Source organism: Cannabis sativa, chromosome 1 (genome assembly GCF_029168945.1).
Source record: "Cannabis sativa cultivar Pink pepper isolate KNU-18-1 chromosome 1, ASM2916894v1, whole genome shotgun sequence".
Taxonomy (NCBI): Eukaryota; Viridiplantae; Streptophyta; class Magnoliopsida; order Rosales; family Cannabaceae; genus Cannabis; species Cannabis sativa.
In genome coordinates, this window is record NC_083601.1 from 72328629 (window position 1) to 72349959 (window position 21331).

Consider the following 21331-nt stretch of genomic DNA (forward strand, 5'->3'; position numbering starts at 1 on the left):
TTCAATGAGCTAGGAGCATTGTTTGAAGATGTTATAGCTTTATTGTCTAAATTTCCGGGGGCAGTTTTGTCCCATGTGGCTCGCTCTGAGAATTTAGCGGCCCATGGCTTGGCAAAGCATGCTCTACGGTTAGACGATGAGCTATCCTGGTTCGATGAGGTTCCAGCGCCGGTGGCAGACGTGGGCGTCGTAAATTCATGAGTGATTTTAATCACTTTGTCAAAAAAAAAAAATATATATGTTACACATATTGAATTAAAAGAACCAGTTTAAAAACAAGTTGGATTTGAGTTTTAATTTTTTAACATGATTAATAAATAAGTTAAGTTTGAATTTGAAATTTGCTTGTAAATATGTGTCAAAACTACACGAATACAATCCATTAATACGAATTGCCACCTTTAGAATTCAGGTATTCTTATCATGAGCTGTAATGTAAAGGTGGTATTACTAAGTCTAAAATATAATAACACATTACACTTTCAAGCAGATTTTTTTCCCTCTAAAACCGCAAGTCCAGGCTGTAAAATCTGCCTAGGAAATATGCATGCGAATAAATTCCCACAGTGGGGTATGAACAATCAATGGGATTCAGTTCTTTGATGAACTGAACAGATTAGTAGATATTGCAATCGTACTAGTCATAATTGCCAATAAAATTACGAGAATGGCTACAATTTTATCCCTTCTTGTTGATATTCCAGGCACATCCCTGCCCATAAACAGATACATTACTTGATTAATTAACACTAAAATATCCAAAAACCATAAAAGAAATGGCCAAAGCTAACAAAACTCAATTACTGAATTGATCATTAATGGCCAAATGTGATTGAAAAGAAAAAAAAAATCAAAAAACTAAAGTATTAATAATGAAGTTATAAATTAATAAAAATAAAGATAATATTAGGGATGGATTTCTTATACGTACCTTAAAATTATAGCACCAGGGAAAATGAATGAGGTGAAAACAACAGTGGTTGATCCCATGAACTGGAAAAAATACCATATATTTGGTATAGCTATGGCCACTGTGTACGTAAGAGAGAGCAAAATCAGTGTCAAAGACACGAATCTGGGTGTGTCCGATGCTAAATTCAGCTTATTTGGGAAGAGTAGTTCGTCTATATTGACCCTCAAGCTGAAATTCATAATGGGAAACACCAGCAAGAGGTGAATCGCATAGCTCAACCGAACGACATCGTTTAGCAATTGCCCAATTGGGGTATCAGAATTCTGGTCGAAGTTGACCAAGATGTCTGCCATGATTGAGTCCCCAAACAGAAGGTACCCGAAGAACCCGATCGCGAAGTAAATGATGACACCAATCAACAAAGAGATTCGAATCGCTGATCTCATATCAGAACGTTTACTCAGCTCTGCTCTAATTGGATGAACTGCATTTGTTTATCACAGTAATTTAATTTTCTAGGGGAAATTGGATTTTATTATTTTTTTTCTAAATAAAAAAGAAAACTTAATTCTCACCATTCACATGAAATCCGAAGCCTGTTACGAGTACTGGGACTGTAGTAAAGAGGTCAAACATTGAAATTTGATTAGCAAAGTCCGGAAACAATCTCATTTTGTGACTTTTGCCTTGGAATACTGCGTTAATCGCCATGGCAGAGGTTATGAGAACAAAAGCCACAGCTAAAAGAATCGATATCGCTGAACTGTGCCTGAGTGAATCTGATTAAAAAAATTTACTTGACGTTGGAGTTAAGGTGTTTGTAGAAATGCGAAAACGAAAAGAGTTGTAATGTTGCTTGCTGACCTACTCGTGGTAGCATAACCAGTGGTAAAATGAGGAAGAGGGCAACAAAAAGAAGTGCATAAGCACGAGTGTTCCACCAATGTATGCCGAACCATTCTTGTAGAATGCCCAGGTGCAACTTTCCTCCAGATTCACTCCCACATAGAACATCACCTGTCCAAACAAATTTATCACATTATTATTATTATTATTATTAGCGGTAGCAATCAATGATGCCACTCAGTTTTTTGACGTTAATAATTTTGATTAAAACTAAATTTAGAAATTGAGACTAGAAGGGCTAGTAATTTTTAAATTAATTTTTAAAAATTATTTTTAATATTTTTATGAAGTTTTTTTTCATTATTTTTTTAATATGAATAGTTAGTTATATTTTATTTACACATTTTTTTTTTAATTTTTTCTAATATAATTTTTTATTTTATTTCTATTATTTTATAAGCATATTTTTTATATACACTAGGTAGTTGTTACGTGACCGGTCACGTATACTAAGTTTTATTTTAGGTTTTAATTATGGTTATAATTTTTTTTTCAATTTCATATATAATTTTAAAATAAATAATGATAATGCTTTTCATCAAAATATAATTGATGGTATTAAATTTATTAATAATAGCCACATATGACATCCGACAAGTCAATATAGCAGAAATAACAGAAATCATAATAGATAAAACTTTCGTGACACAAACCAAGATGAATGTTTAAATTTGTCAGGACACTCATTCTTTAAAAGTTGACACTAAGAATAGAAACAGAACATAATTTGGTTTGTGTTCTTAAAAAGATGTTCTGAATAAATGGAATGAAAAAACTTACTGGGTTTAGGTCTAACTGAGAGCAAAAAAAGCATTGCTATTCAAAGGCCCACTCGTAGCCATAATATAGAAAGGAAACAAAATATCACAACCCACCTAAATTTCCCAATTACAAAGCATTAATTCCAAATTTGGAGATATATCTTGTTCAACTGTACATAACAATTTTATTACTGTCAAAACCAAAAACCCATATTTTAATACACCGAGTTAGCACAAATTCAAATTACCCTAACACAAAAATTCAATAATGGAGAAGACAAAATAATTCATTAAAAAATATCGAGATAATACTCAATTGGCAAGGCCTTCTTCAATAACAGTCTGTTCCTCTTGGGTCCAATCCATGGCTATACCCGGGTTGTGCTTCATGGCCATACAAGCGCCGGAACTATCAGGAGCAGACACTGGTGCCGAATTTCCATTCACGGGGTTCTCTCCGTTGAACGAAGACGAGGCATGGTTCGGTTCTTGTCGGATGTCATATAGCAGAAACATTCGTATTATTTTGGAATTCTTTTTCTACCGATGTTGGTTGCATCTCATCCCAGTAAAATTGCTGATTTGAATGGAATCGTAATTTGAGGGGAATTAGTTTCATCACGATCGTAAAGTTTTATTTTTTATATATGTTTTTTTTTTTTTTTTGAGTTAACAAATCTAATGAATGGAATCGTAATTTGAGGGGAATTAGTTTCATCATGACCGTAGTTTTATTTTTTATATATATATTTTTTTATTTTTTGAGTTAAAAGATTGTTTAATTTTTTGGGTTTAATTATTGCGCTTATTTGTTAACGGGGATGAAACCTAATCGTTAAATTTAACAGAATATTCTTTTATTTTTAAGTATATTCTGTTAAACCAAAAAATGGTGTTAGATAGACACTTTTAATATATAAAGATATTTCATATAAAAATAAAAATATATATTTTTATAAAATAAAAATTATTAAAATTGAATGTAATTTATAAGTTGCAGATAAAACTCCCATATTTTCTAGCTCTCTATCATTCATTTAGTAGAAAGTCAAATTCAATGAATAACAGCCTGCACGAGGATCGATTGGGTAGCATATTTAAGATGATGTTAATACATTGATTTGTTCAAAAAAAAATATCCATTGATATTATAGAATGTTGACATATTATCAACATGACAACATGTGAATCATGTAAAGCTTCGCCAACCACTATCTTTTTTATATTAAGGAAAAAGAAACGTGGATATTATATCATATGATTGATTAAATGTGGATAGCAATGCTATTTTGGTATTAAGGAAAAAGAAATGTTGATATTATTGATTTGATTCTCAAAGTTTAAACAAAGTTTTGTCCTTTTGCAATTAGCCTTGTTCTTATCACCATGCCAGATCATTTGGGGATGAGGTCTAAAGATATATAATTACTACCTAATCAATAGGACTGGCCTTTATCAATAATAGGAAGGAAATGGAAGTAAGAATATATTTATGATTTTTAAATTTTTTACAGACAGATAAATGATAACACTAATTCTGGAAAACCCATTTGAAATAACACTTATAAGAACTTACCTATTATGATCAAATAAATGATAAGGCAGCCAAGATTGGTGAGAATGACACAAATTTGAACTGAGACCGAACCCAAGCGCCCAAATGACTCGGCCAACAAGCCGGCGTAGGTTTGAGAATTGCCTGAGCTTGTGTACCTTAACATAAACTCTGCAGTGATATCGACCGAGAGCGCAACCAATAGAATGACTACCAAACCAGGGACTATCCCAAGAACCTTTATGGTGGCCGGAATCGACATGATTCCGGCTCCGATCATGGTTGTTGAGATGTTGAATACTGCGCCTGAGAACGACGCGCCGCCCTCGGAGATTGGGTTTTGATCCTCTAGGAGTGGAGCAGCGAGTGACCCACCTGCCCCCTCACTCTGCTTCCCCTCAAGTGTCATTATTATAGCTAGCTTCTGAGTTGTGGTGAGTGTTGTTCGTGTAAGGAGTGAGGATTGAGAATCCCCCCGTTTCAGTTTTGTAACCGGACGGGATAGTACTCTTTAATCTTAAATAGGTGAGGAGACACTTACCAAAAAAAAAAAAAGAAAACAAAGGGAGATAAGTTAATAGTTTTGTAAGTGATGGTTCTATTTGTCAATTAATTAATTTATATTTTTGTCTATTATGAAACAAAATGTAAAATGATATTTTAAGATGAGTTTGGAAAAATTACGGTTAAATTATATTTAGGGGTTATTGGAAAAATCACGGTTAAATTATATTTAAGCGTTAAATTAAAAAGGCACATTATTCCAATTTTTCCCTCTTAATGTGGCACCTCCACGTGGAGACTTACAAGATCCACATCTTCAAGGTTCTGAGGCATGTTCATCTTGATATCAGAATCACCAACAAAGACAGAGATATGCAAGCACTGGTAAGATCCTGGCCGGTCAGGGAATACAGCCCCATGTACCGGGCAGCCTCCAAATATGGTTGTCTGCCCAAGCACACATGCTACGTTCTAACACTTGTATTTTTCCCATAAGCCTTCCAAAAGATTCCAAATCGTCCTCAACACTCCTACAACTTCGGATCAGTTCAAACTGCCCACGATTTCAGGGATTCAACACCACAATGTAATTGCCATATTTTCTAGAGATATTTTCTATCTGTCATGTTACTTGTAAATCCTCACACTATATAAAAGGGCCATAACCCTGCGTGAAAAAGATAAAAACTTTAATTCATTCATGCACTTAAGAGCTCAGAAGCACTAAGGTATAGAACTCTCTCTCTCTCTCTCTCTCTCTCTCTCTCTCTCTCTCTCTCTCTCTCTCTCTCTCTCTCTCTCTCTCTCTCTCTCTCTCTCTCTCTCTCTCTCTCTCTCTCTTCATATAATTCTCGCATTACTTTTCACATTCTCATCATTGTAAACTGAAGAGAGTCATAGCTAAAAATTACAAGGTTTTAGCCTGTAATCTACTTGGCATTATATCAAGAGTGAATACAACTAAAAGGAGAGTAGGTCATTACCTGATCAAAGGGGTTGAACCTCTATAAATCCTTGTGTATTTCATAATTATTATCATTCCACACGTGACAGTCATAAGCAAAATCAGATCTTAGTCAGGCTCTGGGTCACTTGGCCAAATTTACAATCAACATTTCGGTTCTTTCATTGAGAGCCCAAAATTCTCATTCGAAAAGCTCTAAGTTTTTTCTTAATTTCTATTCTGCATGGCTATCACAAGGCTTGGAAATTCTACTTAACCACGACACTCTATGGCCACAGATCCTAATGTCCAAGTGTCATTTTCTATGACTAACCTGAACATGGTTGTCAGACCAACACGTTCGGCCAACTGGCTGCCACCTTGATAACTCTATGAAAATAAAGTTATTTAGCTTTTTTTGTCCATTAAATTAGTTTGTATTTTTTAATTTATTTTAGTGACTTTTATTTAGTTTTACTTAATTTTGCATAAATATTAATTTTAGTATTTATAGATTAGTTTTAGTTAACTTTTGTATTGTTTTATCAATTTATTTAGTTTTCCATTTTATAATTAGTTCAATTTAATTATGTGTGATTTTGTAGGTGGTTTAGTTGCAAAGTGTGAAATTTTTTTAAAGTGTGGAATTTAAATGGGTCAAATAATGAGAAGAAAATTATTTCATGTGCAACAAATTAAATGAGAAGAAATTATAGAAAAAGGAAAGCAAACAAGGTCATCTGGTGATGGTGGAAATTTTGTGAGGTCCAAGGGATAACATATATACATATCTTGGTGCATCATTTAAATGAAGTGAAATTACACTTACTATGGGATTTTAAAAGTTTTTATGATAAATATAGCACATTTAAGTTTGACCAATTTATATGGTATTTTTTTGTTTTTAGGTTTTTTTTATGGTATTTGATATGCCATATATTTATAATTAGGTTTTCAAATCCTATATTTAACGTTTTTATTTGTTTAGGAAGTTTTATTTATCATTGATGTCGGAAAAGTCACCGAAGGTTGCTGCTGGTGCCGGAAAAGTCGCCGGAGTAGTGGTCGGCACCAGAAAAGTCGTCGGAGTTGCTGTCGGCGCCGGAAAATTCGTCAGAATTGGCATTATCGCCGAAAAAATCACTGAAAAAATTACCAAGAAACCGGTTTCTTAAACCGGTTTCTTCACCAAGAAACCGATTTGTTTTTTCGTTGACAATGCCAATTCTGACGATTATTCTGACGCTAGCAGCTACTCCAGTGATTTTTCCGGCACCGACAGCAAACTTCGGAAAAGTCATCAGAATTTGCATAGTGGCCGGAAAAATTACCAAGAAACTTGTTTCTGGTTTCTTGATGAAGAAACCAGTTTTTTGGTGATTTTTCCGGTGATTTTTCTAACGACAATTGCAATTTTGATAACTTTTCTGGCGTTAGTAGCAACTCTGACGACTAATACACCGGCAGCTACTCTGGTAACTTTTTCAATACCGATAGTAAACTCTGGGAAATTCGTCGAAATTGGCATTGTCGCCGGAAAAATTACCAGAAAAATCACCAAAAAACTGGTTTTTTTCTTACCAATTTCTTGATGAAGAAACCCGTTTCTTGGTAATTTTAATTGTATTTTTTTTTCTCTATTTGGTTGATTGATGAAACTGGTTTCAATTATTTTCAGTGTATATCATTTTTATTTCTTGATGAAAAAACCACTATCTTGGTGATTTTTCTAGTGATTTGTCTGGCGACAATGCCAATTCTAACAACTTTTTTGACGTCGGTAATAACTCCAGCGATTTTTTCAGAACCGACATCAAACTCCAGAATAGTCGTCGGACTTGGCATTGTCACCGGTAAAATTACTAGAAAAATCACCAAGAAACCGGTTTCCAAGAAACCGGTTTCTTCTTAAAGAAACCGGTTTCTTGGTGACTTTTCCAGCGACAATGCTAATTCTGACGACTTTTTCAGCGCCAGCAACAACTCCAGCGACTTCTCCGGCACCGGCGACTTCTCCGACGACTTTTCCGGTGCCGACAGTAAATTCCGATGACTTTTCCGACACGAGTGACAACTTCGGCGATCACTATAGTTTTATTTATTTTATTTTTTTTTAAAAAAAATATGAAAGGAATTTAAATATTTTTTATGGTAATTTAATTATGTTTTTATTTTTTATGAATTTTAAATTTAGATTTCTTTTCAATGTTTTATATATTTTTTTTTTTTTCTAAAAAAACCACATTTTTAGTTTAATTGGTTAGATAATGCCATATTTACTATTTAGTGGCATTTACTTTTTATGCCATATTTATCATAACCTTAATAATTTTTCCTATATTTTTTAAAATAGCCCTTAAATGAATGAGAATGGCCCAAGTTTATATGGGCGATTTACAAAAATATGGGAAAATGAAGATATATTTTGATATATATGCTATAAAAATTTAATTACCCTAAATATCACATTTTTTTAAAAAAACTTACAAATATGGGAAAAAGTCATGAGGAATGCCATAAAAAACTTTAAATTTGTGTTTCATTTTTTTTTAAAAAAAAATAAAACACTAAAATAAATAAAAAATGATCTCAACTATAGATGTTGTTTTTTTCATAGAAATTAAACTTTTTTTTTATTTAAACTGCTGTTTATTTTTTTTCTTTGTTTTTTTGTTAAAAATTAATTATTTCATTAAAAGAAGCAGAAAAAAAAACCCAGTTTCATCAACATCATCCTGAAAAAAAAATAATATAAAAAAAATATAATCTAAAAATAATACAAACTTTAAAAATCAGTTTCATCAACATTGAAAGAAACTAATAATTTCATTAAAAGAATAAAAAATTAATAGTTTCATTATGTTATTATAAATTTTTTATTTTAAGTTACTTTTTTACTATTTTGTTTCTAGGTTTGAAACTTACACTTAATATTTTGTTTTTAATATTGGTATGCATGGTGTGTTGTTTTGATTATATTTGTGATTAGTATTTTTTTTTTGTATTTTTGTGTGTGTGTATTTTTTTTTATTTGATTGTCTGATGAAACAAAATAATAAAAAAAAGTAACTTAAAATAAAAAATTTGTAATAACATAATGAAACTATTTTTTTTTATTCTCTTAATGAAATTATTAGTTTCTTTCAATGTTGATGAAACTGATTTTTAAAATTTTATTATTTTTAGATTATATTTTTGGGATTATTTCACAAAAACATAAAAATAACAAAAAAATTAGAAAAATACGGTTTCACGGAATTTTAAACATTTTTATGATTGTTTTGATTTTATTTACAGAAAACACGGTCTTTTTATGTTGTGATCTTGTTAATTTGTTGTTGATTTTTTGTTATCTGCATGTTATTTTTTTGTTTTTATTTTGATGTTACTTTTATGTAGTTTTTTTGTTGATTTTATGTTGTTTTCGTGTTAGTTTTTAGAAAACCGTAAAAATGTAAAAAAAATATTCTTTAAACGTAAAAATATAAATATTTTACAAAAAATGGTGCCTTATGTAATTATTCCTATATTTTTTATATTGTTCTTTTTTCAAGATGATGTTGATGAAACTGATTTTTTTTTTGCTGATTTTAATGAAATAATTAGCTTTTAACAAAAAAAAAAAAAAACAAAGAAAAAAAAAACAAACAGTAGTTTAAATAAAAAAACAAGTTTAATTTCTGTAAAAAAAATATCTATAGTTGAGATCATTTTTTATTTATTTTAGTGTTTTATTTTTTAAAAAAAGAAAAAAAAATTATAAGAAACACAAATTTAAAGTTTTTTATGGCATTCCTCACGATTTTTTTCCATATTTATAAGTTTGTTTTTTTTTTTAAAAAATACCATATTTTTTTTTGACATGAATACCATATTTAATATAATTAATTTTTTATGCCATATATATAAAACATAACTTTATTTCGACGTATTTTTGTAAATAATCCACAAGGTGTACATAGTCCAGACCAAGAAAAAAGCCCAAAACATTTTGTAGAGAAAAATCAAAAAACTTGAATATGGTTGTCTTTCATCGAAACCGACCCTTGACATTATCAAATATCAACTCCCTTTTTGGTCGAAATTTCAGTTTTCCCCTTCCTCTTTCATTATTTTGATTTTCTTCTTCTTAATACCCTCCATTTTTGCACCTCCGAAATCGGAAAATTAAAGCAAGGAGTTGAAGAAATGGGGGATCAGATAGCTAAGGCTGAAGAATTTGAGAAGAAAGCTGAGAAAAAGCTCAACAGCTGGGGAATTTTCGGCTCAAAATATGAAGACGCCGCCGATCTCTTCGATAAAGCCGCCAACTCATTCAAACTCGCCAAATCATGTAATTTCATTTATATATTTGTTTTTATCGTATTTTCTTACTCCGATTGAAGATGGTCAAGAAAGTTAAGTAATTTATATGAAACAATGAGTTTTCTTCTGGTGATCGGAAGGAACTTCATTGCTTTGATCTCGTTGACATTGCATTGACTCAATTTCGACGTGTATGTGTAGAGTTCAGTAAAGAGATAGGTCAAATTTGCAACTTTTTGAACAATAGATTCAGTCAGTGTCGATCTTAGAATTGCACTCCAGATTGACTTCTTTTCTGTAGAATCGGCCTTGCAGCTATGGAATTTGATCTTGCGAGAAAATTCTAAATATTACAAAAATTTATTATGTGGAATAAAGAAACATTTGCTGATTTTATTTGTTCGGCAACTAATTAAACCTGACCTGTATCAAGGTTTTATTTTTATTTTATGTTTGGTGAATGAGGAATAGTATTAAGGTGATCTACTGTCACTGTAAACTTCAATATTAGTTTAGCCAAAGCTCATTCAAAATACGAAAGTAATTGCAAGAACTCTTTGCTAAATTATTGCTTATATTAATACTTATTTTTTCACCCAGGATTTCATAGAATTATTACTTTTCTAATACCTATAGATATTGTGTATTAGGGGACAGAGCTGGATCAACATACATCAAGTTGGCAAACTGTCATGTGAAGGTTTGTGTGTTTGGTGTTTAATAGATTTAGTGTTTTTTTTGTTGTAATTTAACCATTTGTTTTCAAATACATGAGTATGATATTCTATTTCTCGTTTTTTTAGTTGGAAAGCAAACATGAAGCAGCCCAAGCTTATGTTGATGCTGCCCATTGCTACAAGAAAACATCTGTAAATGGTATGTGTATATCTCCTAGCTAAGTTATCTTAAAAATTTGCTTATAAATCCTCTAGCTTTTGTTTGGCTTCTCATAGTTTTTCCTTTTGGCGTTGAAGTGTCTGTCATAAATTATTCTTGTAGATATCAGATACTTAGCTGTTCCTTAGTTTTCATTTAGTTTGATACTTAAATAAAATACCATAATAGTTCAAATACTTTTTCTAATGCAGAGTCCATAACCTGCTTAGAGCAAGCAGTACATATGTTTTGTGATATTGGAAGGCTCAATATGGCAGCCAGATATTTTAAGGTATTCTGTTTATAAACTTCTCTTGCATGAAACTAGTGTGTGACCTCAGTGTTTTCATTTTTCACTTCACATTGTGTGTCTCACAATGAAATTCAACTATTGTTTGGATTATTATGGATTAGATTTGTAAGTGATTGTGTTATGAGACCCCTTTTACAACCTTTATTGACACTGGCCTACATTTTGCTCTTGCAGGAAATTGCTGAACTGTATGAGTCAGAACAGAATATTGAGAAGGCTATTGAGTTCTTTGAAAAAGCTGCTGACTTCTTCCAAAATGAAGAAGTAACTACTTCTGCAAATCAGTGCAAGCAAAAGGTTGCACAATTTGCTGCTCAACTGGAACAGTAAGTACACTTAATCAATATAAGAGTTTGGATGTATATACTGCATACACTTAGTTTTTCTTCATTATAAACTTTATTAGAGAACCACTTCTTTGATGTTGCAAGCATTGATTGATGATTGCAACTAGATCTTCTGAATGGCACATTTAATACAAGCTTGAAGCTGGATGATGGCCATATCTCAGAACTAAAAGAGCATTTATATTATATGAAAGTCCATTTCTGCCTTATATAATTTTTTTGCACTCCTTTGTTACTGGTCAAGTTTTGACTGAAACTTAGGATTCCTCTGAAAGTGTTTGATCAACAAGAAAAAAAAAACAGGAGTATTTGGTTAACGCTTTGCTTGTTCTGTATTCAAGTTTATGAGATTTTATGCTATGTTTGAGTTTTATGAGACATTTTAAGCTATTTTTGAGTTTTATGAGACATTTTATTCCTCCTTGATATTTTTAGGTGAGTATAAATATTTTTTCAATTATATATTAGGCTTACGCCTCAATGCACCTCGAAGCTCAAATCCGTAATTTAAAACATTGACAGTTATGGTTATAAACTTTGATTTCATGTGACAACTAACAAGAATTCTGTATTTATACCCTTTTTTCACTTATTACATTCTGGTTTACCCGAACAAGAGCTGCAGCATAACAGAACACATAAAAAAGTATTGCAAAGTTATCCTCAACAGACATTCTTTATCTATTTATGTGAGGACATTAATAGTATTACTTGCTTAATTTAATTATTACTTGTTATGATGTATTTTGATCTATTCCTGCAGATATCCAAAATCAATTGAGATTTATGAAGAGATAGCACGACAGTCACTCAACAATAACTTGCTTAAGTATGGAGTTAAAGGACATCTTCTAAATGCTGGACTTTGCCAACTTTGTAGAGGAGATGTTGTCGCAATTACCAATGCATTAGAACGTTATCAGGTCTCACATCTTAAGCTTTCCTTCTTGGAGATCAAAATTTCTGGTTCGTCTTTGTCTGTTGTCTGAAGTGCAAATATTGTTGTTCTTTTGCAGGATCTTGATCCAACTTTTTCAGGAACAAGGGAGTACAAATTCCTAGCTGTGAGTTCAATTGATTTAAAAGACCTTTTGATTTGTACTTTCCTTTCTTATCTTTTGCATATGTGCTCTATCTGTAGTATTTGTCTCCAGTTTACCAGTGAGGCATCTGATCAAATAAATTGGATGATGGAAGATTTAAGAAAGGTCAATAAAACTGTTTTTGTTTGGTTGTTCACACTATTCATTTCTATATATTTCTGGCAGGATATTGCTGCTTCAATTGATGAGGAAGATGTTGCTAAGTTTACTGATGTGGTCAAGGAATTTGATAGCATGACTCCACTGGTAATACATCCTTTCAAATTGTACTCAATTATTTTGAATTTCTCGGTTGCAATTTCTTTTGAAGCTTGTTATTGTAGCTCTTTTTTTATGGTTTTTCTTAAATATAAAATACAAAGTTGCTATTTAGAGAGAAAATAAATTATTTCAGGTATGAGCACTTTGAAAATTTGATTTGTTTAAAGTGGAACTAGGTAATTCAGAGCAATATTCTTGCAGCTCCAAATAGATAATATGACCTTATTTTGGCATTTGCCTCTCAATTGTTGAATTCGGTAACAAGAATTAAAGTAAATAGAGGAGATATTTTTTCCTTCTAGTTTAGCCATCTTTTTTTCTTTTTCAACTTAAGCTTACAACTCTGGTTCTGATTAAATTGCTATTTCCTGCTTGTTATTCTTGGAAAATTTACCTTGGACTTATGTTTGTATTGCTGCTGTACGTGTGTAGGATTCTTGGAAGACTACCCTACTGTTGAGGGTGAAGGAAAAGCTGAAAGCCAAGGAACTCGAGGAGGACGATCTTACCTAAATTTGATTTGAAATTATTGTGTGTTTTTGGGTCCTGTTCTTGATGATTGCATTGTATTATGAGTTTGTTCCTATTTACATTCACAAAATATGCTGATTCTGAATTCTACTTGATTTGATATTTAGTCAGAGTGGTATTGCAAGACTTGTAACTCCTTTTTAACCTTTTTCTTTTGCATGTTTTCTGATTATATTTGGCTTTGTCTGAAAATAACATGGTTAAAATTTATAATGCCCAACTCCAATGGACAAATCAGAACTCATTGGAACTACTGGCACAACATTTACGGCTACTAGATAGGTTAACTTATATACATTTATGATAATGTTTATCGTAATTATAATGAATAATGAATTTTTAGCAGATTTTTTAAAAATTTAACAAAATTTAATGTGTTGAAAATAGTTGGTTTCTTGCCGTAGCAATATGACTTTATTAAGTTTATTATATTATTGTATTTCATTTTGAACTTAATGAGCTATGTAGATTGTTCATGAATCATGTGTATGAAATGAAACCATGAAAGTGTCATGCGGTACCCAACATTCTATTGTAAGTACTGTTAACTTGTTAGTTAGAAGTTGGTATAATATCTGATTTTATTTCTTGTAATTTAAATTTAATTATGTAAAATATGATATTTAATTGTATAAATTATAATATATATTATGCTATAAAGTAATGAGTAATGACCAACTTAAGGAATCTTAAAGAGAACTTCAATTGAAAATATTACAACAAAATTGCAAAATTAGAAATGCATTCGAACATAAAAAATTCAGAATTATCTATTGGCCACACGGAAAGTGCGAAGAAGTGATGAGACAATTATTCTGTGGTTTGGGTTTGGGATATAAAACCAAATATTAGCGCACTCCCATCAGCTCCTGATGTTTAAATTATTGAAGATAATCTTTTGCAACTCTTCAACATGAAGTTTAGAATAATTAGTTGAACAACAACATTTACTATTTTATTTGTTGATATTAAATCTTGTTATATTATTTTTGTCCCATTGATTGTTAGGTACACTTAAACTACTATTTTATATTTTAGACACAACTTCTAGACTCACAACAAGTCATTATAACTACTTGTCGTATCCGCTAACAGGGAAAATTAAATGTGTTATTAAGAGTTATTAAACACTTCGTCAGCCCTTTTGTCAAAATAAAATATTTGGTGAGGCCTAACTATTTCCCCGCGCGTGAGCCGAATAAGAGTTAACAACAGCCTTTTGAGACACGTGGCCGCGGTACATCCAAACTGAAAGCGACGACGTTTCCAGACTGTACGATTATGAATCACTTCAAAACCACCACATTTTGTTCTATTCTTCCTCTACTCACACACACTTTGACAAAAGCTTATTTTATCCAAAAAAGAAAATTGGCAAAAAGAACAAGCGCGTAAGCGTAACCCACCATCGACGAGACAACACACAGCGACCAATACCGAGTCGAGTGATAATACACCCTTTATCTTTATTTCTGGATTCTCGTTTATCGTTTTATAGCTTACCAATACACCCTAATTCCCCCCAATAAAATTAGTTACTTTAGTCTTGAGTACGAGGCTTCAATACTCCATTGAATTCAAATCAAAGGTTTCTTTAACTTCCTGTGTTTCTTGGTTATTCTTCAGGTATGTTTTCATAATCTGTTCTTATTTGTTCTTGTTTCGACCCTAACAGTAAAAATTACGGCTTTTCTTTTACTGCTAAATGGGGTTTCCTGCTGTATGTATTGATTTATTGTTATTATTTATTTAAATGTTTTATATTTTTGGTTAATGTTTCTTTAACAAAAGAATTGATGAGGGTTTTCATCACGAACATTTTTCTCCACTCAAGACTTGGATTGTTGTTTAGATTATCAACTAGTTTAGTTTCTATATTTAACAGCTTCCAGTTTTGGTTCTGTGATTATGTTCTTTAGAGTCTTTGGTTTAATTTTGCTTGGGTATAGATTTCTTTTTGTTTACGAGAACAATTATCATTTCTTTATTACAGAAATATTTGGCAAAACAACCATGCATTACTTGGCTTTGAACCTTAGTGGAACCATTGGAGAAAAGTTATTCACTGAGTCCTTTAGGTGACAATTTTGATCTTGATTTGAGAGTATTGTAGCTTGGTGAGAAGATGTCATTGGTTGATAATGGAACTCGCAAAGAGGAAATTGAGCTAAGTGGAGGTAATAAAGACAAGGGTCAAGCTCCTCTTGACATTTCAGCGTCTCGAAGGACACTGCTTAGTGGTGATAAACCTCAAAAAAAGCTCAACAATACGTCCACTGCTATTCCTCAAAAGAGAAATTTCCTTAAATTTGGTTCAGCATCTGCTAAATTCAGGCGGATGGCGAACGAGAAAGATGAGATTTCCAGGTCAGTAAATTCTTCAAGTAGTCATGATTTTAAAGAACGTATAAGTGGAGTATTTTCTCGGAAAATTGATTGGGTTTCGGTTAAGAAAATGTGCAAAGAATGGTTTAAAGATCCAATGAACATGGCTTTGTTCTTATGGATCTTCATTGTTGCTGTTTCGGGTGCAATTTTGTTCCTTGTTATGACTGGAATGTTAAACAAGGTGATAACTAAAAAGTCTCAGAGAGATGTATGGTTTGAAGTCAATAACCAAATTCTAAATGCTCTGTTTACACTTATGTGTTTGTACCAACATCCGAAAAGAATTTACCACCTTGTTCTGCTATCTAGATGGAAACCAAAAGACATTACCAAGCTTAGAAAACTTTACTGTAAGAATGGGACTTATAAGCCTCATGAATGGGCTCACATGATGGTTGTTGTTCTGTTACTCCATTTGAATTGTTTTGCTCAATATGCTCTTTGTAGTCTGAACTGGGGTTACAAAAGATCTGAACGACCACCCTTAGGAGTTGGAGTATGTATTTCTGTTGCAATTGCTGCTCCTGCCATTGCTGGTTTATACTTAATTGTTAGCCCACTTGGTAAAGATTATGATTCCGGAATGGATGAGGAAGCACAGGTACAGAGTAGTGCTGCTGAAAGGCCGGAAAAGTTGAGGTTGAAATCATTTGAGAGGAGATTTTCATTTGCACCAGTTGAAGACGAACAGAATGTTGAGAGCAAACTGAATTGGAGTGGGGGAATACTTGATTTTTGGAATGATATATCTGTAGCTTATCTCTCTCTCTTCTGTACTTGCTGTGTTTTTGGATGGAATATGGAGAGACTTGGATTTGGAAACATGTATGTTCATATTGCAACATTCCTTCTGTTTTGCATTGCTCCATTCTTTATTTTCAACTTGGCTGCTGTTAATATTGACAATGAGGCTGTTAGGGAGGTCCTTGGGGTTACCGGGTTAGTTCTATGTGTATTTGGTTTGCTCTATGGTGGCTTTTGGAGGATCCAAATGAGGAAGAGATTCAATCTGCCTAGTTATGACTTCTGTTTTGGTCATTCGGCATTAGGCGACTGCACATTGTGGCTTTGCTGTTGTTGGTGTACTCTAGCTCAGGAAGTTCGGACTGGGAATTCTTATGACATTGTGGAAGACAAGTTATGCATAAAACACACAGATAATGATAGCGAGCCACCGATTTCACCTTTGCCCCGCGAAGATGGAGTGGTTGAGTTCAGATCTGCCAACAGTTCTCCACTAGGAAACAGTTCTAGCCCAACCAAGATTAATTTAGCTGTTTCTTCAACTTCCAACATAGTTTCAAAGACTTATTATAGTCCAGAGAGGCCAGTGTCTGTACTGAATGAAGAATTCTGTGAAAAAAGTAACGATGAAACTATGATACCACCTGATCCACCATTAATTCAAAGGGAAGCCACATAGTCTAAGGGGGAAAAGAAAGATCTCTGTAGCATTATTTTAGTATCATGTATGTTCTTATATTTTTTTCTCCTAAAAATTGTTGCATCATGTATGTGAAACCTGTGTGTTTCGAGTGTAATCGGATACTTACATTTTCTTTCTTTCTGAAAATTTTACTCCCATACGCACTTTAAGGCAACATATTTCATTCGATTGATTTAAATTTCATTAGTATAGAAAGCAGGAATAAGGTGTCGTTTTAAAAAATAATAATATCAAGAGTAAGGTATCTTTTTGATTATTGACATGGACAGACTCAAAAGGAACAAAGTCTTAATAGGTGTTCCTTCCATTTTAATAGAGGAATCAAATTTGATTACAGCCAGGAAGTAGAACGTGGTTATGTTTCTTACTTGCAAGTACCAATTCATATTATAAAATAATTCTAGAATGCTATTTCATATTTTAAGATGTTTAATACTACGTTAGTAATTTTTTTATATCATTTATTAAATTATAATGTATGAGACTTAATATTAAAATACACTCAGTAATGGTATAACACATTGCTTGGCTCTTTAAGGTGCCTTTCAGCACATGCTTTTTAAGTTTGCTATCATATGAATATATGCCTATAGCTTTAGGGAGTTCCGACTAATGAAGGGGTTTTCTTTTCTAAAGAGCTGGTAAGGGCCATTTTTTAAAGATGATATTTCTTCATGTGAAAGGGAAGTATCTTAGGTAGTGAAATATCCAGCAAGAAATGTGTCTCTGGGTTCATATTTTTTTAAGGGGAAAATTGCACTTTATACCTCTTTTATTTTACCAATTTTAATTTTTACCCTTTTTTCCTAATTCTTTAATATATAACCACTTTTATATGTCATGTTCCCACTATACCCTTAGGGTAATGAAAAAAATTAATTCAATGACTCCTTCAATAACAACCACCTCCGCCACCTTCGTTCCTCTTGTGGACGATCAACGATTTCGAACCAGCCTACCGTCTTCTGTGGGCGCACATCTTAGGTGAACAACAACTCTTCCCACACTCGTCCCTTAGTCGAACGACGACTCAATCCAATCCACTGTGTATGGTTGATAAGGTGCCCAAGGACTCTGCCATATTTGGAGAATGTGGTAATGGATAAGCATGGTGATTGAACATGGCAAAGATAAACACACATGTATGTTTCTCTTAATGCTTGAATTTGATTTATATTTTTTTTCATATAATAGTTACCACTGTAGGAAATTGATATGCCTATACTAAGTACCATGAACTCATTCATGTTAAAATCAATTAAAAGTCATACTCAAAATCATATTGGTATTGTGATACTCTCAAAATTATATGTTCTTTTACTTTTTGTAGTTTCTCAATTGTTTACTTTATTTTGTGTGCTTAAAATATTTTTCTTTATGTATCTTTTGTGTTGTTCAATTGAAAACCTTAATTATTTTTTTCTTTAAATATACAATTATCAAGTGTCTCAGTGCTTCTTGTTTACTTAGAGAAACTAGAGTATTCATGCCTAATATGTGTTTTTCTTTAAATATACAATTATCAAGTGTCTCAGTGATTCTTTAATAAATTTGTGTGTTCATAGAAAGTATTTCATCAATGTTATCAAGTATGACTGAAATAATACTTTATAATAAATGAATCTAGTTGTCATTTGAAGCTAAAAGTAGAAATCATTGATTGGGAAAGAACTTTTTTTAGTTGCTTTAATATTAGAAATCAAGCTTACACTGAGGTCATGAACAAGATTATAACAGCACATTGCCATTACCTTGATGTTGGGTAATTACTTGCCACTTAATTTTTTTTTTCATTTTGTGATTTGAATATTTTTACTATTTGATTTTGATTATGGTATTGTGTAGTGCTGGAATTGGTTTGTTGTCATTGATGGTTGCCAGGGCAATGGGTTTTGGGGCCTCAATGCAAAAGGAGAAGGTAACAACTTGTGAGTCTTTCCTTCCATTGGTAAAGATAATGAGAAGAGTATGAGGCTTAATGGTATGGAAAAGAAGATAAATATATTCAACAAACGCTTTGATGAACTTAAAATTGGTAAGATATATCTTCACAAGCAAATGTGTTTCTGAGTATACAGTTATGTTAATTTGTATATACTTTGCTCATAATTGGTTGAGTTGTGTGAATTGGGATATCTTTATTTTCTTCATTATAATTGTTTAAATTGAATTTCTGTGTAGGCAAGTGAGATATTTGACTCAGAATTATTGGATGAAAGGCTTATACCTTCTCTACAACATGCCATATGGAATGTTATTAGTGGAAAATCTATCAACAATTCCATACCAAGCAACTACTTTGGCCAAGTGATTGAGTCCATCATTGTGGTTGTACTTTGTTTCAACACTTTATCTCTTGTCAAATTCTTGTATCAAAAATGAATGTTAAAAAAATGAAAAAATTAATTAACTGAAGGCATAACATGCCACTTGATTTGTGTTATTTTATTTCCATTTTGATTGAAGATTTTGAAACAATTATCTCAGTTATGTTGCTTGATATAAATTTTTGATCTTTCTTGAGCTATAAATATTTAAAGGCTTTCATGTTTTATTGTGTTCTAGATTTTTGTTTCATCATTTCACATTCAACCTCAGTTGGTAGAAAGCTCATTCTTGTGGAGGGTTCCTGATTTTCATAACAATGAAGCAAATTGACAGTGTTATTCAACTGATGTTGATAGTATGTTACGTGTAAATACACAACAATATGCTTATTATTGTGATACAATAGAGAAAGAAATAAAACTGGTAATTAACTATATCGTTTGATCTTCAATAATGTTCTTGGAATCAGACAAATAGTTTATTTCTTGCTCGATTTAAAATTCACCCAACTGACGGAACCCTTCAAATTTTTTGAAAAAGGTCAAACAGTCATGGAGAACTCAATTTAGTACAAAGGAAACTATTGATTGTCAAATTCATGCTAATTATAAAATAAATTATTAACTCAACATAATAAAATTTTTCACGACATGACTTTATTGTGTAATTATAGTGCTTCGACACACGTTATTAGGTAAACTTCGTACCATAAAATAATTGTGTAAACGTCATGCCTCAAATAAAGTAAAATAAAATATAATTTATCATTAAAAAGATAAAATATTACTTTAAAATAAAGTAAACGACATGTTTTATTTAGATAAACACCGTGCCTCAAATAAGATAAATTAAAATATATTTATTATTAAAAAGGTAAACTATTACCGTAAAATAATGTAAACGATGTGTCTTATTCAGGTAATTTACGTGCCTTAAATAAGATAAACCAAAATAATCATTAAATATAAAAATCACTACCTTAAAATAAGGTAAACAGCTTGTTTTATTAGGCAATCTTTTTACCTTAAATAAGGTAAACAATAGGCTTTATTTAGTTAAACACAGTGCCTCAAATAAGGTACATCAAAAAAATTTATCAGTAAAAGGTAAACTACTACCTTAAAATAAGGTAAACAATATTTTTTATTAAGGTAAGCACCCCATCTTAAAATAAGATAAACAACATATCTTATTAAGGTAAACACCTTGCTTAAAATAAGGTAAACGACACATTATTAGGCAAACTTCCTGCTTTAAATAAAGTAAATGACTCGCCTTATTTTGTAAGAAACAAGTCTCAAATAAGGTAAAATAACACATACTTTATCTTTAAAAAGGTAAGCTGCTACCTTAAAATAAAATAAATAACATGTCTTAGTTAGGAAAACTCCCTGCCTTAAATAAGGTAAAAGACCCACCATATTGAACAAACACCGTGCCTCACATAAGATAAACTAAATCATAATTTATCATTAAAAAAATAAATTATTACCATAAAATAAAGTAAACGACATGTCTTTTACGTAAACTACGTGCTTAAATAAGGTAAACTAAAATAATCATTAAATATAAAAATCACTACCATAAAATAAGATAAATGACTCGTTTTATTAAGCAAGCCTTTTGCCTTATTTGGGTAAACACAGTACCTCAAATAAGATACACCAAAACAAGTTTATCAGTAAAATGTAAACTACTATCTTAAAATAAGGTAAACAACATATCTCATTAAGGTAAACACCCTACTTTAAAAATAAGGTAAGCAACATATCTTATTAAAGTATATACCTTGCCTTAAAATAAAATAAATGACACACCTTATTAAGCAGATTTTCTGCCTTAAATAAGGT

At 31.7% G+C, this 21331-nt stretch overlaps 3 protein-coding genes across 3 annotated transcripts; 2 read left to right on the top strand and 1 right to left on the bottom strand.

The window, feature by feature from the left end:
• Positions 1-327: 327 nt before the first annotated feature.
• Positions 328-4846, bottom strand: LOC115708134 (amino acid transporter AVT6C). Its single transcript, XM_030636332.2, has 5 exons — positions 4157-4846; positions 1778-1930; positions 1489-1692; positions 932-1397; positions 328-712 (listed from the first exon to the last, which is right to left on the bottom strand). The coding sequence occupies exons 1-5, from the start codon at positions 4542-4544 to the stop codon at positions 592-594; spliced, it is 1332 nt and encodes a 443-aa protein (XP_030492192.1). The 5' UTR covers positions 4545-4846; the 3' UTR covers positions 328-591.
• A 4677-nt stretch (positions 4847-9523) lies between these two features.
• Positions 9524-13446, top strand: LOC115705850 (alpha-soluble NSF attachment protein 2). Its single transcript, XM_030633296.2, has 9 exons — positions 9524-9915; positions 10538-10587; positions 10691-10763; positions 10976-11055; positions 11251-11402; positions 12187-12346; positions 12440-12487; positions 12692-12772; positions 13220-13446. The coding sequence occupies exons 1-9, from the start codon at positions 9771-9773 to the stop codon at positions 13298-13300; spliced, it is 870 nt and encodes a 289-aa protein (XP_030489156.1). The 5' UTR covers positions 9524-9770; the 3' UTR covers positions 13301-13446.
• Positions 13447-14378: 932 nt separating this feature from the next.
• Positions 14379-17307, top strand: LOC115703563 (uncharacterized). Its single transcript, XM_030630792.2, has 2 exons — positions 14379-14944; positions 15312-17307. Exon 2 carries the CDS (start codon positions 15444-15446, stop codon positions 17127-17129), a length of 1686 nt encoding a protein of 561 aa, XP_030486652.2. The 5' UTR covers positions 14379-14944; positions 15312-15443; the 3' UTR covers positions 17130-17307.
• The last annotated feature ends 4024 nt before the right edge of the window (positions 17308-21331 follow it).